The sequence below is a fragment of the Chiloscyllium plagiosum genome, chromosome 11 (genome assembly GCF_004010195.1).
Source record: "Chiloscyllium plagiosum isolate BGI_BamShark_2017 chromosome 11, ASM401019v2, whole genome shotgun sequence".
NCBI lineage: Eukaryota > Metazoa > Chordata > Chondrichthyes > Orectolobiformes > Hemiscylliidae > Chiloscyllium > Chiloscyllium plagiosum.
The window spans coordinates 22,443,984-22,456,165 of record NC_057720.1 but is presented as its reverse complement, the minus strand read 5'-3'; the positions used below and the strand labels follow the sequence as shown (position 1 = coordinate 22,456,165).

The 12,182-nt window shown below is 40.2% G+C and overlaps 1 protein-coding gene and 1 long non-coding RNA gene across 5 annotated transcripts in view; one reads left to right on the top strand and one right to left on the bottom strand.

The window, feature by feature from the left end:
* The window catches only part of LOC122554210 (dihydropyrimidine dehydrogenase [NADP(+)]-like), a 735,384-nt gene that overhangs the window by 357,654 nt on the left and 365,548 nt on the right, over positions 1-12,182 (top strand). For both annotated transcript variants that reach the window (XM_043698867.1, XM_043698868.1), the window contains exon 11: positions 9,877-10,087. In XM_043698867.1, the coding sequence (XP_043554802.1) occupies positions 9,877-10,087 (211 nt within the window). The remainder of the gene's footprint in view (positions 1-9,876; positions 10,088-12,182) is intronic.
* LOC122554211 overlaps positions 1-12,182 on the bottom strand; it is a 301,535-nt gene that overhangs the window by 86,784 nt on the left and 202,569 nt on the right. The gene's annotated exons all lie outside the window — the stretch shown is intronic.

Sequence of the window (12,182 nt, the reverse complement as noted above, 5' to 3'; positions counted from 1 at the left end):
TCAGGTAACAACCCTAATCAAGGATCTTATAGTTAGTGAGATCCACCTGGTTCCAATCACTACAGTAAGGAATACAATTAGACTGTTGACAATACTACGAAACCTTCTTACTGCCATTCCTACTTTGTCACTCAGAAAGTACATAACTTCCTATGGCCATCCTTCTCACAGAATGGAAGTTTTGGAAACAGAAAGAGGACTATGATGCTATTAACAAATCTGTAAAAATTATAAGTTTGCATTTCTTGCTTTGTATTTCTTTTGAACATTGTAGATAGATCCATGAATTTGAAAAAAAAACTCATGAGAAATTGTCCACTTTTTTTTAATGCTTGAATATGCTAGATCTTCAAATTAAATGCTTCCATGACTCCCTTTGCCAAAGGCCTACACATTTTTACTATTGCCACCATTCTTGTTTCTCCTTTACTGTTTACATCAGTGACTGCAAATGATTGTGTTGTTGTTGGGAGAATACAAAAATCACAGCAGGTGTACTTTAGAAAATTTGTTGTGCACTGACTATCACTGTGTCACCAAGGAGTTTGAATCTTGTGAAACTATAAGAGCTTCTTTTAGCAGCTACAGGAAAGTATTCACCATGACTGAGTTGATGACATTAAACATTGCCTGTTTGATCATGATTTTGTGGTCTGTTAATCCAGTCTACACTCTCAAAGGATGCTGGAGAAAATAAACCTAGAGAAGCTGAGTGAAGATAGCTACGGCCAACTCAGTGCATCCCAAAATTTTACTTAGATTTCCTTCAGGTTTTCATTGTGCAGCTTCAATGTACATGATACCCATGGAAAACTTAGTGTTGGATATTTTTGACAGAAGCATTATTGAACCCCGTGAAAACCAAAAGAGCCGTGGATGCTGTAAAACAGAAAGAGAAACAGAAAATGCTGGAAAGGCTCAGCAGGTCTGGCAGTATCTGTGGAGAAAAACCAGTTATCGTTTTGGGTCACCGGACTTGAAATGTTAGCTCTGGTTTCTGTCCTCAGATACTGCTGAGTCTTTCCAGCAATTCCCGATTTTGAACTCCATGAATCTCCATTGCACTTTGTTTTATGTTCATTTTAACTGGAATGGGGTCAATGCGTAGCCCAGTATTTATTCTAATTAGTCAGGGGTAATCCAGTACTGCTATTTCCACTGAGTACCAAACAGATCTGTAATATTACTTTATTGAGTCGCTCAGCTTTCATGGCTATTGCAGATCTCTTTTCAAGCTTGTCACATTTTCCCCTCTATTGTGTTTCACTTGAAGTCTATGAGGTTCTGCATCCACTTTCTTTGCATAATTGGTTTACTCTCTTTTTCAGCTGCCAAAGTTTTCTATTTTTTCATTGAATACTTGAAATTAGTTCCACTGGGAAAATCTTTGGCAGTTCTGGCATAATCTTCTGACCTAAGGAATGAAAGCAGCTTTAAGGTGGAAATGTAAGGAATGAAGAAAAAGAACAATTGGGTTTCCTATTAGACCAAAAACAAAGCATCAGCTGAGATTGCTTGGTTGTTGGACTGGATTTGAGTAAGAAACATGACAAACCCTAGACATGTTTTCATACCAGAGAGAAATAAATGGACCTCTGCTCCTTGCAATCCTTTCTTGTGGTGAGTGTTACAACATGGGGCAAACACTCCTGCTTAATTTAAACCAGCAACACAGAAAAGATTTATCCCATGTAGTAATCTGTGAAAATTCAAGAGGCTAAGAACTATTTAAACTTTATTTATTAAAGTATAAAAGGCAATACTTAGCTAAAAACTATATAAAGTACAACTTTATTTATTAAAGTATAAAAGGCAATACTTAGCTAAAAACTATTTCCTCTAACCTATCTTTTACCTTCCCTTCTATAATACTAGCCCGATAAAACTCCAGATTAAGATTTACAAAACAAAACTGCTTATCACAAAACCAGACAGCTTTCGGTTCTTCTCTGTATTTCTGTCTACTTTTCTTCTTCTTGGGAATTCTGCTTCACAGGTTACTGATTGATAAAGGTACCTTTAAGAAAGCTATTCTCTGGGCAATTTGCAGATGTCATTGGTTTGGCAGTTCTCCTCCCAACTGTTCAATTTCCCCAGGTCATACCCCCAAAGCATCGGATTGTGTCATTGACTTTTAAGATTGTCAATATACCAAATTCAAAGTTGATTGGTGTTTGGTATTTTTCAGGGTATAATTTAAACTGATTGGCCTAATTCAAATCTGTTCTTGTTTCCAGTTGACCAGCTACACTAACTGCTGGACAAAAAGGTTACCTTAAATTTTTTTCCAGACACTTGGTGCTGTCAGGTAGTTCTGTTGCTTTTAACTCTCTCAAGGGTACAGTACACTTCTACACCTTCGTAACACATCACCCCCTTAAGAAAAAAAAGAACCATCATAATGAAAAGATGGCTTCATTTTTTTCTATTCTTTAAACACATTACCCTAACATACAGATAACTTTAATCAAAGTTCACCTTAAGTCCTTCCCATATACCCGTATGGATATATATATAACATTAACTAAATACAAGTCTCATCTCAACTTTGTCAGTTAAATCTGCAATAACGCATCTGAGATTATATGTACAATTTTTAAATTAAAAGTCTGTAACATAAGACTCCAAAGAAATAGTCTCATATTCTTGTCTTTAAAGCATTCCAAGAGTGTAAGTGGATTGTGGTCAGTGTACACAACCGTCTCCGACACATTGTCCGTGACATACACAGTAAAATGCTGTAAAGCCAGGACCAAACTCATTAGTTCCTTTTCAGTTGTGGAGTATTTCCTCTGGTAGATGTTCATCTTCTTCAAAAAGTAACCAACTGGAAGTTCAATCCCATCCTCATCTTCCTGTAGGAGTACAGCTCCAACTTCTATGTCACTAGCATCGATGGTGACTATAAAAGATTTTGAAAAGTTTGGTCTAGCTGAAACCAGTTTGGTGTTTAATATCGCATTCAAATGGTTGAATGCTTCCTGGCATTGTTCTAACCACTGAAACTTTGTGTTCTTCGTCGGCAAGTCGGTTAACGGTGCCACTATACTACTGAAGTTTGGAACAAACTTCCGATAGAATCCGCTGAGTCCCAAGAATCAAAGCACCTCTTTCTTCAAGGTTGGTCATGGAAATTCCTCAATGGCCTAAATTCTTGAGTCCTGTGAGGTGAACCTTCCATGACCATTGTTATGTCCTAAGCACGTCACTTCTGCTTTTGCGTATTCAGTTTTATTAAGTTTATCACTAGTTTTGCTTCTCATAGTCATTCAAAGAGTTCAGCCAACTGTACCATGTGACCTTTCCAGATCTTACTAAAGATCACTACATCTTCCACATAGACTGCACAGTTAGTTAACCCAGCCACAACTTTGTTCATGAGTCTTTGGAATGTGGCGGGTGCGTTCGTCATTCCAAAGGGCATCACTTTAAACTGCTATAGTCCATTTGGGGTTACGGATGCAGAAACATATTTCGCCATCTCTGATAAAGGTACCTGCCAGTAACTATGCAGTAATTCCAACTTGGTGATGTAACTGGCTTGTCCAAATTTCTCGATAAGTCTTCCAATCTAGGAATTGGATATGGGTCGATTTTGTATTGGCATTGACCTTCCAATAATCCATGCAGAATTGTTGAGTCCCATCTGGTTTGGGAACTCAGATGATTGACAAACTCCACTCGCTGTAGCTAGGTTCGATGATGTCCTCGTCAAGCATGGCCTCCACCTCCATCTGGACCTATCTGGCTTTGAAAGGATTAAGCTGATATGGATGTTATTTTATCGGAGAAGTATTCCCTATGTCTACTTCACATACAATAGTATTTGTCCTCCCCATCTGAGTCTTAAATATGTCCTTATACTGCAGTAAAAAATCTTTCAACTGTGTTCTATGCTCCTGAGAACAGATAGCTTACTAACTTATCCCACTCCTCAACGACTTTTTCATCTTTTAATATATAATTCATAATCCACATCATCTGGATTTGGTTCCTCACTTTGCAGTGCAGTAACTACCACCTGTTTCTCCAGTTCTTTCTCTCTAGTATAATACGGTTTCAACATGTTCACATAACATACTTGATACCTTTGTGTCTATCTGGCATCTTTACAAGATAGTTCACCTGACTCAACTTTTTCTCAATTTGATAGGGACCACTAAACCTGGCTTTGAAGGGATCTCCTATCACTGGTGACAGTACTAACACGTCATCCCCTCAGGAAAACGGACAAGTCTCAGAGTTTTTATCAGCCTCCTGCTTCAGTCTACACTGTGCTCTCTTTAGATGCTGTTTAGCTAACTCACCTACTCGATTTAGTCTCTCCCTTACTTTTGATACATAATCTAAGTGTAAGATCTCCAACTTTGGTCCTGTCAATTTTTCTTTAATTAATTTCAAAGGGCTTCTCAAAGCATTAATTCGTTTGGTGCATCTCTAATGGCAAACAATACGAATGGAATATCTTTATCCCAATCATTTGGGTAGTCCTGACAGTACCCTCTCAACATGGTCTTCAAGGTCTGATGCCATCTTTCTAAGGTTCCATGGGATTCAGGATGGATTTAAACTGTTGTATACCTAAGCTATCCATAACCTGCTTAAATAGCCTAGCAGTGAAATTTGACCCTTGGTTCGACTGAATCTCTCTAGGTAGCCCATACCGTGTGAAAAAAGCTACTAACTCCTCTACTACCCTTTTTACCTTGATACTCCGTAATGAAATTGCCTCCAGACATCTGGTAGACACATCTGTTATGGTTAACAAGTACTAGTTCCCACTTTTAGTTCTCGGGAGGGGACCTACATAATGAATTATAACCCATGTGAAAAGTTCTTCAAATGTGGGAATTGACAACAAAGATGCTGGTTTTATTAACACCTGTGACTTACCTACCCTTTGGCATGTATGACACGTACAGCAAAAGTTAACCACATCTTTGTGCATTCCAGGCCAATAAAAATACTTTTATACCTTAGCCTGAGTCTTTCTTACACCTAGGTGACCTCCTACAGGTAGTTCATGCGCTACCTGTAAGACCCCCCTGTCTGTATGCTACCGGCAACACAATCTGGTGCACTTTGGCCCATTTCTTCTCTGCACTAACCTGGCATGGTCTCCATTTCCACCTTAGGATTGTACCTTTCAGATAACCCTCCGGAATATTTTCTGCCTCCTTTTCATCCACATATATATCTTTTATCGTCTTGTCTTGCTGTTGCAAGTCCCTTAGCTTTTCAGGACTAACCACTTCTGTCTGACCCTCTGCTTGTTCAGGTTTTTTCTGCACCATTACATCAAACAGGGTGTCCGCTAACTGAACATCAACTCCTTCATCTATCTCTTTACTGTTTGCTTCATGCTTTAACTTATGATAGTGGGATCTGGTTACCACACAGTTTGGGAAAATACCAGAATATTTCTGTTGAACTCCTCAGTTCCTTGGTCTTCCTTGGACTTCTCCAAAACAAGGGGTGTTACTCCCATCCTGGACCCTGCCAAATCATTCCCAAGAACAAACTGAATTCTTGGGACTGACACTGTGTCAATCATTCCCACTGTAACTTCCTCAGTCTTCAGTTGGCACTCCAGCATGATCTTATATAGGGGAACGCTAAATTTCTGTCCATCTATCCCATAAATTACCACACTCATGGGTAACAGATCAGAATCAGTGCATACTCGCTCATCCCTTACTATCAGCAACTGGTTAGATCCTGTATCTCTCAAAATTATAACTTCTTGTCCTTTTCTCCCTGTTGTTTCTGAGTAAACTTTACCCACAGAGGAGAATTCTTTGTAGAGATCAGGTACTAACTTCATACCCAGCCCCTGCCTCGGCTTGCACTCTCCTGCAGCTTCTCGGCTCTTCTTGGGGTCTCCTTTACTACTTTTACTAATGCCACTGGCTTAGCTTCTTTTACCACATCTTCTACCACAGTGCCTTTCTGTAACGACCAGCACTGTGACTTTATGTGTCACACTTTACCACAGTCAAAGCACCTGAGGCCTTTCACCTTCTTTCCACACTCATGGGCTTCTTTATTATCCTGTAGTAAATTCTTACTAGAAGTGTAGTGGAGTGTAGGATCTCTCCTCCTCCCAACTTCTATCCCTCATCGGATGAAATTCTGGCTGGAAGCTAGTTTTATGCTGAAAATGTGTTGCTGGAAAAGCGCAGCAGGTCAGGCAGCATCCTTGGATTTCTGGGAACGAGTTTTTAAACACCTCCAGCAGAATAATCCCTCTTACAGCCTCAAAGATCTTATCTATTTTCAAAGCACGCACCCATCGATCAAAATGACTATCTAATTCTTTTGGACTCAATGTAAGTCTGACCTAGTTCCTTCTTTGTGTTTCTGAACTGCTGTCTATATGCTTCTGGTACCAATTCATAAGCACTCAAAATAGCCTGTTTAACCTCTTCATAATGTCTTGACAATTCATCAGACAGTGCGGCAAATACCTCATCAGCTCAACCTACCAGTTTAATCAGAACTAGCATTATCCATAAATCCACGGACCACTCCATCTGCCCAGCCAATTTTTCAAATGAAATAAAGAAAGCTTTAATATCTTTCTCATCAAAATGTGGGAGAGTCGTGACATGTTTGTATACATCACTACCTTCTCTTTTTATCTCCATCCTGTTAACTTGACTTTGCTGACTGAGTCGCAACTTCTCAGGTTCAAATTCTCTCTCATTTTGCTCAGCTAAGAACCTTCTCTCTCTTTCTGTTTCCTCTCTCTCTCTCCTCTCTCTCTTTCTCTCTCCCTTTCTTCTCTCTCTCTCTTTCTTCCTTTCTTCTCTCTCCCTTTCTTCTCTTTCTTTTTGGTCAGCCAAGAACCTTCTCTCTCTCTGTTTCCTCTGTCTCTCTCTTCTCTCATTTTCTCTCTCTCTCTCTTTGTTTATCCTATAACTCCATTTTCCTCAATTGTAATTTAAGTTCTTGTACCTCTCCTGCACTTGTCTGTTTCTCTGATACACTTAAGTGTTTCAGAATCTCCCTTACAATTTCAGCTTTACTTTTGTCCTTGGTTAAATCCAAATCTAATTTATTTGCTAATTTTAAAAGTGTGGCTTTTTTCTTTTCTTCTGAACTTTCTTAGCAAATTTGAGAATCATCTTCAAATCCCAGAACCTCTTTCACAAATTTCAGAGTCATTTCTCTCACTTTTAATTTAATCAACCACAAGTTACCAAAACAAATTGCCTCTACTACATTTTATTTAAAGATCTCGGACACTATCCTGCAGGTGTTTAAATCTGCTGGGATTTTTCATACCCCCAAATCATTCAAATCTATCTAATCCAATTGAAATCCTAACGACAAACCTCTAAACTGTTGCGACACAGGATAAACCCTCCTGCTTAATTTAAACCAGCAACACAGAAAAGGTTTATCCCATGCAGTAATCTGTGAAAATTCAAGAGGCCAAGAACTATTTAAAGTAAAAGTGAACAACTTTATTTCTTAAATTATAACAGAGAATAATTAACTAACAACTATTTATTATCCTTCCTCTAACCTATCTTTTACCTTACCTTCTATAATACGAGTTTGATAAAACTCACGATTAAGATTTACAAAACAAAAATTTTTATCTCAAAACCGAGCAGCTTTTGGTTCTTCTCTATATTCCTGTCTTCTTGGGGATTCTGCTTCACAGGTTACTGATCGATAAAGGTACATTTAAAAGAGCTATTCTCTGGACAATTTGCAGATGTCATTGACTTGGCAGTTCTCCTCTCAACTGTCCAATTTTCCTCAGCCTTATACCCTCAAAGCATTGGATTGTGTTATTAGCTTTTAAAATTCAAAGTTGATTGGAGTTTGGTATTTTTTGGGGTATAATTTAAACTGATTGGCCTAATTCAAATCTGTTTTTGTCTCCAAGCAACCAGCTACACTAATTGCTGGACCAAAAGGTTACCTTATGTCTTTTTTTCAGAACACTTGGTGCTGTCAGGTAGTTCTGGTGCCTTTAACTCTTTTAAAGGAACTACACTTCTACTCTACACTTCTACACCTTCATAACATGCGCAAGGAGACAACCTCATAGATAGAGTAAGCTGTCTCACTCGCCTTGATCATCAGAATATGATGGAAACCAAAGACTTTCTCAGGGTTCAAGTGTGATTCCTGCATAACATATTAGACATACACTTACACATAAAACAGAAGAAGCTCGTGAAAGATATCTTTGCTGTCGAGTGACAACTGCTCACACAAAACTGCAAACCCAATCCACCTGATTATCCTTATTAAAGAAATTGACTTTTGATATTTAAAAATACCTTCCATTAGGAAAATAACTCTTAATCGTTGATCATTTATCCTAATTTCTGGCAAGCTCATGTAACCAAACTTCCAGCTGCGAGAGCTACTATTACATGAATCTCAATTGCTGAGTTCAGAGTCACAGCAATTTGCAGAGTGACTTGGATTTCACTGCCATTAAATAGCACCATAATGGCCATCCACAAGCTCTAAGGCTCAGAGATTCATGAAAGCAATCAAGAAATGTGTTCAGACTGCTCAGTTGGACACTTTATCTTGGCAGTAATAGTGCAGGCAATTCCTGTGTAAATAACTACCATCTCTGCCTCACTGCACTATGGGTGAAGAAACTGCAACAACTATGCTCCATCACAAATTAAGAATCACAGTACCTCATGCTGTCACATGCAACTAAAACGATAAGATTGTAAAGAAAAATCACAAGGCTCAGGCAGAAGTGAAGGATAATGCTGTTTGAAATGCTGCGCCGAGCCTGATGAAATCAGTTTTGGTGATCATGTCCTTGTGAAGAATCTCATACAAACTATTTGCACTCTGAATTGTTGAATTGTTTCAACTATAACAACTCAAATGACCAGAAAGGTGTTTATCTTCAAGAAAATACTACCATTGTGCAAATCTCATCATTACTGGTATTCATGCAGACTGAAAGCAGTATTGATTTTAAAAGTTCAGACCTAGATAAAGCAGCCATCTGACAGTTTGTAATGCCCCTTTCAGGAATAGGAGACCTCATTCGTACCTAAACTGTGATTTTCTTTAATATTATATTTGTTATATTTTGGAAGGTTTTGTTTTGGGAAATGTCAGTGTATTGATTGGAAGGTTGGAGTGTCCTTATGCAGACACTAGAGGGGGAACTTGGGCATTTTTGTTTTAAATAAAATCATATAACTTCTAAGACAAATCCTGGGCAGGATTTTGCACATTGGATCAGGACGTCTGTGTTGAGGTCAAATGTGGACCTTAACCTGACATTGATGTTTCCGAGATTGGTTAGTCTGATGTCATGGGCGTGCTTGATAATCAATTAACAGCTGTAACTGTGGCCAAATAGGTGTGGAAGGGCCTCAAAGTCTTCCTGGAATGCTGGACCCTTCCCAATGTATCATCGAATGGCCAGGTAACTGCCATGCCCTTAATGTCTTGAGAAGCCCAAGGCTGATTAAACGGGAAATTTCCAGTTGACTCTAGTTTGCGGATTCGTTGTAAATTCCTAACAATTGAATATGGTTAGACCATCTGCCTTTACACCAAGCCTCTCCCAAAAAAGACTCATGAGCAGGATGGTCCTGGCAAATAGATGTCCCAGCAAGCAAGCCCACCACTTCCATTCTTATTTCCATCGGCCTCTGAAAATTCTGCTCTCACTGTTTGGGAGGTGAAATGCCAACAGTAAGAAAAATGGCATGGAATAAATTACAGTACATTTCCACAAACGTAGATTCTGCACAATGTCCAGTGTTTGTAGATTGATGCATGCGTTCAGAGATGCACTCTAATATTAGCATGAAGGTCAAGGTTGTTCTGTGCTGAACAATGTTGTTTCTGCCTCTTGCAATTGTCTATTAGATGGAACTAGCAAAAGAAGAAAGATGCGAGTTTTTGCCTTACATGTCACCAAGAAGGATTATTCTGAAAGGTCAGCGCATTTCTGCAATTGAGTTTGTTCGTACAGAGCAGAATGATCTTGGAGATTGGATTGAAGATGAAGACCAAATTATTCGCTTAAAAGCAAACGTTGTCATCAGTGCATTTGGATCCATTCTGAGTGATTCTTCAGGTATGCCACATAAATATTTCCTAAATTTATTTATGAGAAGCTTTAACAAAGCATAAAAGATAATTGTGACTTGTTTTCTCCTGAGCTATTACATTATTAGATAGCATTGGTGTCCACATTGTAACATTTCTGGGCAATTTGTCAAACTGTTTTCTTCTGTGGTGCTGGATTCTAACCCTGGCGAACAGTTCTGTACTAGTTCAGGGCTACTGTGCACATGACTGATTAAAGAACCAGGAATCGCTAGAAGTACTCAATTGGTCAGGCAGCATGAGTGGTGAAAGAAACACAGTTTGGGGGCAGAATTTTATAGCGATCCAAATGACATGGATTTTGGTGAGGCATGTGCAGAACTGGATGACAAGTGCAGGAGTAACAATGTCAGGAATAACTCATGCTGCCTTTTATGCTTTTCACAAGGGGCTTGATGAGATTCTCACCAGGGAATAGCAGGTTGCCAACTGACAATTATTGTTAATTGTTAAATGATTTGTTGCCAGTTCAACTTGACTCATTAGCAATTAGCCTCTCATCTTAGCAAATGTGCCAAACAGACTCAATATCAAGAAAACTCAAGAAAGCCAATGTAGATACCTCGTGGATTCAATTTGCCTCTTGCTCCAAAGGACCTCCGTGTTGGACCCTGGGCACCAACATCTCAGGGCACGGTCCGGGGCACCAGCTGCATGCATTCCATATCCATCGTCATTGGCATCAAACATGTGCCAGCCTCTCTGAACTCTCATGGCACTTAAAGGATGTTTCTGCACCTTGGGCTGCACCATCAGCTACCACCATGACATCAAGGGCACACATTCAGCTCATGGAGTAGACCAGGCTGCATCTCTTGGCACTTACTCTCACAGGGCTCAATCTGATCCTCCCTGCATTGTCACAGCATCCCTGGCTTGCATTGTCTTGCCTTTTCTTTTTGAGCTTTGCCCTTTCTGTCGGAGATGCCAAGTTCATGTAAATTCTGTCTTGCCTTGGCATTTAGCACAGACACAAAGCCAGAAAGATTGTTATAGTCATCGGGAGGTCTCAGTGAAGTCAAGGGAAATAGATTTTGCTTGGGGGAATCCCAGTACAGTGATGTCATGGCAGCCTCTGCTCCCAGTCCACAGCTTGCTCAGGACAGTGAGAATCAGGTTCCTTTCCATGGAGAGCTGAAGGCCAAGCAGCCCACCACCCAATTGGATTCTTTCTACCCTACTGTGGGCTACTTGCATCCTGGATTGAGAAACAGGCAGGTATTACAGGAGTTAAAATTGGGTGACCTAGGTATTACTATTGGTGTAAGTGGGGAGGTGTCCCAGGCAAGTGAGTAGGTAGCACTGAGGTCATGCAGGGTTAGTGCTGTCACAATTTGGAATGGGTGAGAGCAAGTGAGCGGGGCTGGTGCAGGCTGCAACTGAGTGATGTGCGGTATTGGGGAGAAGACAGTGGTACTAAACTGGCAGAGTGCAGATGTACATTGACCTTCTTCCATCAGTGCTGTGCATTCCTCCACACTAGGAGAAAGTGAGGACTGCAAATGCTGGAGATCAGGGTTGAAATGTGTGGCACTGGAAAACACAGCAGGTCAGGCAGCATCCAAGGAGCAGGAGAATCGATGTTTCGGGCATAAGCCCTTGATCAGGAATGTTGGTGGGGGTTTAAGAGGGCTGAGAGATTTATAGGAGGGTGGGGCTGTGGAGAAGGCCCCTGGGGTGGTGATAAGTAGGTGCAGATTAAGGTGATAGTGATAGGTCAGAGGGGAGAGTGGAGCAGGTAGGCGAGAACGGAGATGGACAGGTAGGACAGTTCAAGAGTGTGGGGCCAAATTGGATCTGGGATGAGGTCAGGGGAGGGGAGATGAGAAAACTGGTGAAGTCGATATTGATACCGTGTGGTTGGAGGGTCCCAAGGCGGAAAATGAGGGTAGAGCAGTGGATGTAGTATACATGGATTTTAGTAAGGCATTTGATAAGGTTCCCCATGGTAGGCTTATGCGGAAAGTCAGGAGGCATGGGATAGAGGGAAATTTGGCCAATTGGATAGAAAACTGGCTAACCGGTCGAAGTCAGAGAGTGGTGGTAGATGGTAAATATTCAGC